Here is a 3,173-nt window from a genome sequence, read left to right on the forward strand (position 1 = left end):
GGCCTCAAGCTGCATCAAGCTAAGGTCTGAGGTTGGCTTCTCAGTGCACGAATCCATGCTATCTTTTAGGGCCCTTGTAGCAGAAAAAGAGCACCTTCAAGGCTCACCCCACAAACTCAGTCCTCTTGATTCAGAGGTCCTAAGGGTTTTCCTTGACAGATTGAAGGATAAAGGTGCAGGAAAAGGAGAGAGGTCAGTGCCTTCAGTTAATGCCCTATGGCCTTCCCAATGGGGGAGGAATTGAGGAATCATTAAGGTGTAGGAAAGGACAAGAAAGTCATCTCAGAGACAATACACATGGAGAAACAGGTACTCAATGCAGGTGTAGATTCTGCTTTCTTCAACTGGGTGCTTTGCTCAGCAGAGTCCATTTCCAGTGGGGCCATGAGCAGGAGCTCTTCTTGGTGTCTTAAGGGTGGCCCCAATTCCCTCAGAGACAATGTCCATGCCCTCAGGATGGCTTGGTCCACAAAATGGAGAGATGAGGCCATGGAAGAGTAGACGTGAAGTAGCAGGACCCAGAGGCAAAGGGAGGCAGTCTGCTGTGCCACTAATTTACATGGTCTGGTGGGTAAAGAGGCTGGAGAGCTGGAAGCACTGGGAGGCAAGGTTCAGGGCTGGACTCAGAGCAGTCAGAGCTGCTGGGTTCAGGGCGCCCAAGGGAACCGCTCCATTCAGTTGCAAGGCAGCAGCTTGGGCGGCGGCGGCAGCAGCAGTGGTAGTTGGCAGTTGGATTCCAGAGCCTTCTGCCAGTTTGGCCATAAGCTGCAAACATCCACCTGCTGATCCCAGATCCAGCTCCTGGTCCCCATCAGGGAAAGTGATGTCTGTGCCACCATCCAGTCGCTCAGTCACATGGCCAACCCTCATAGGTCGACCAGCAAGCTCAAAGCCATTCAACTGTTCCAGGGCCTGCCGGACACACTCAGAGTCAGAGAACGTGATGAAACCATAACCTTTAGAGTGGCCTGTATCTGAGTCCTTCATCAGGACAATATTATCAATTTTACCAAAGGGCTCAAAGATGCCTCGGAGCACGTCTTCAGTGATATTGAAGTGCAGGGAACCCACACAGAGGCGCATTGGTCCACCAGTGCCCTTTTGCAGGTTGTTGGCCATGGCTGCCAATCGGTTTTTCTCTGCCTGTGAAGTCTGTACAATGATAGGTACTCCCAGCAACTGTTGCCCACTTAGCCCAATGGCCAGTGGCACAGACTGGATTTCACAGAATTCCACATAGGCAATGCCCTTAGAACGGTGTGAGTTCTGATCTGAGATGATACGTACATCACGAACCTTGCCTACAGCAGAGAAAAAGTCCTCCAGATCTCGAGGCCTAATGCGGGCAGCTAACTGCATACAGAAAACTGTGCGGGCATCACGCTCCTCAGGACTCAGATTATCAATTGGCTCCCTGACTGGGCTCTTCTCTCTGAAATGAGGACTCTTACTGTGTCCATACCTATGGCCAGTGGCAAGTGGAGGACTCCTGTAGCGCACACGATCCTCACGACAATGGTCCCGACTTCATGACTCACTATGTCGAGGATCCCAGCTACGGCTACGGTGACGATGGTGACGACGGTGACGATCTCGACTTCGACTCTGACTATTTCTCCGTCTACGCTGATCCCGGTCTCGACTATGACTGCGCTTTCTATCCCTGCTTCTACTATGGCTCTGACTCCTCTTCTTCTTGCTTGTCTCCCCAATGGTGCTGCTTCCACTGGTCCCATTGCCACTGTTGCTGGTGCTGCTGGTGGTATTGCTAGGACAATCCTTTTTGACTTCTTTCCTTTGTTGCTCATCCTCTTCTTTTTTATAGGGAGCTTCCAGCATGGCCTCAATCACTATATCAAAGTCATCAGATGCCATTATGTCAGATCAGTTCCGGGTCCCCGCAGGGATGTCCCGGTTCTCTCCGTTCCTTTGGGTATGTTGCGGGGAGTGAAGCTTGGATATTTCCTAGAATCTAGGCAAGAGAAGCAGCAGTGCAGATAGAGCTACTCCTCTTCCCGCAAAATGGCCTATCTTTCTAATACAATTTACCAATAAAAGGAATTAGTGTTCCCTGGAGAAATGGCTGGTTCTAGGACTGAGGTAGGAAATATGCAAGATGAGCCTGGAGACACTTGTAATGCAGAAAGTAAGAAAGTGATGAAAAAAAAAACCCACATTGTTGAGTATGTCAAAGGAACACAGAAACCACATGAAGAGCTTTGGCCAAAGCTGGAATTTTAAGCAACAAATAAGGTAGTATTGGATTATAAACCAATATATAAAATAAATGTTCATGATTGTGTATGATGTAAATAAATGATCGAATAAAGAAATAAATGGGGAAGGCTCAACAAGTCTAGAAGAACTCAACATAATTTATGTAGTTACTTTGCCCATAAGGAGATGAAGCATTACTCTCTACCTTTTGAGTGTGGGCTTAGCATGGTGATCTCTTTACAAAGAGTATGGTATGAAAAGGGGAGAAAAGAGTAACTGATATGGTTTGGCTGTGTCCCCACCCAAATCTTATCTTGACTTCATGTTGTGGGAGGAACCCAGTGGAAGGTAATTGAATCATGGAGGCAAGTCTTTCCCATGCTGTTCTCGTGATAGTGGATTACTCTCATGAGAGCTGATGGTTTTAAAAAGAGAAAGTACCCTGCACAAGCTCTCTGTCTTTGCCTGCTGCTATCCATGTAAGATGTGACTTGCTTTTCCTTGCCTTCTGCCATGATTGTGAGGCTTCCCCAGCCATGTGGAATTGTAAGTCCAATTAAACCTCTTTCTTTTTTAAATTGCCCAGTCTCAGGAATGTCTTTATTAGCAGGGTGAACACGAAATAATGTAGTAAATTGGTACCAGTAGAGCAGGGCATTGCTGAAAAGATACCTGAAAATGGGAAGTGACTTTGGAACTGAGTAACAGGTGGAGGTTGAAACAGTTTGGAGGGTTCAGAAGAAGACAGGAAAATGTGGAAAAGTTTGGAACTTCCTAGAGACTTGTTGAATGACTTTGACAAAAAATGCTGATAGTGATGTGAACAATAAGGTCCAAGATGAGGTGACTCTTGTTATGTTTTTAGCAAAGAGACTGGCAGCAGTTTGCCCCTGGCCTAGAGATTTGTGGAACTTTGAAATTGAGAGAGATGATTTAGGGTATCTTGTGGAAGAAAT

At 47.0% G+C, this 3,173-nt stretch overlaps 1 protein-coding gene across 1 annotated transcript; it reads right to left on the reverse strand.

The window, feature by feature from the left end:
* On the reverse strand, positions 1 to 2,021 carry LOC105720308 (probable RNA-binding protein 23). The gene is given in 1 exon segment (XM_064365558.1): positions 1 to 2,021. A coding segment is annotated over 1 exon segment (1,320 nt). The 5' UTR covers positions 1,876 to 2,021; the 3' UTR covers positions 1 to 555.
* Between the last annotated feature and the right edge of the window lie 1,152 nt (positions 2,022 to 3,173).

This window comes from Aotus nancymaae, unplaced genomic scaffold (genome assembly GCF_030222135.1).
Source record: "Aotus nancymaae isolate 86718 unplaced genomic scaffold, 86718_ANA_hifiasm-v0.15.2.pri h1tg000059l, whole genome shotgun sequence".
Classification (NCBI taxonomy): domain Eukaryota; kingdom Metazoa; phylum Chordata; class Mammalia; order Primates; family Aotidae; genus Aotus; species Aotus nancymaae.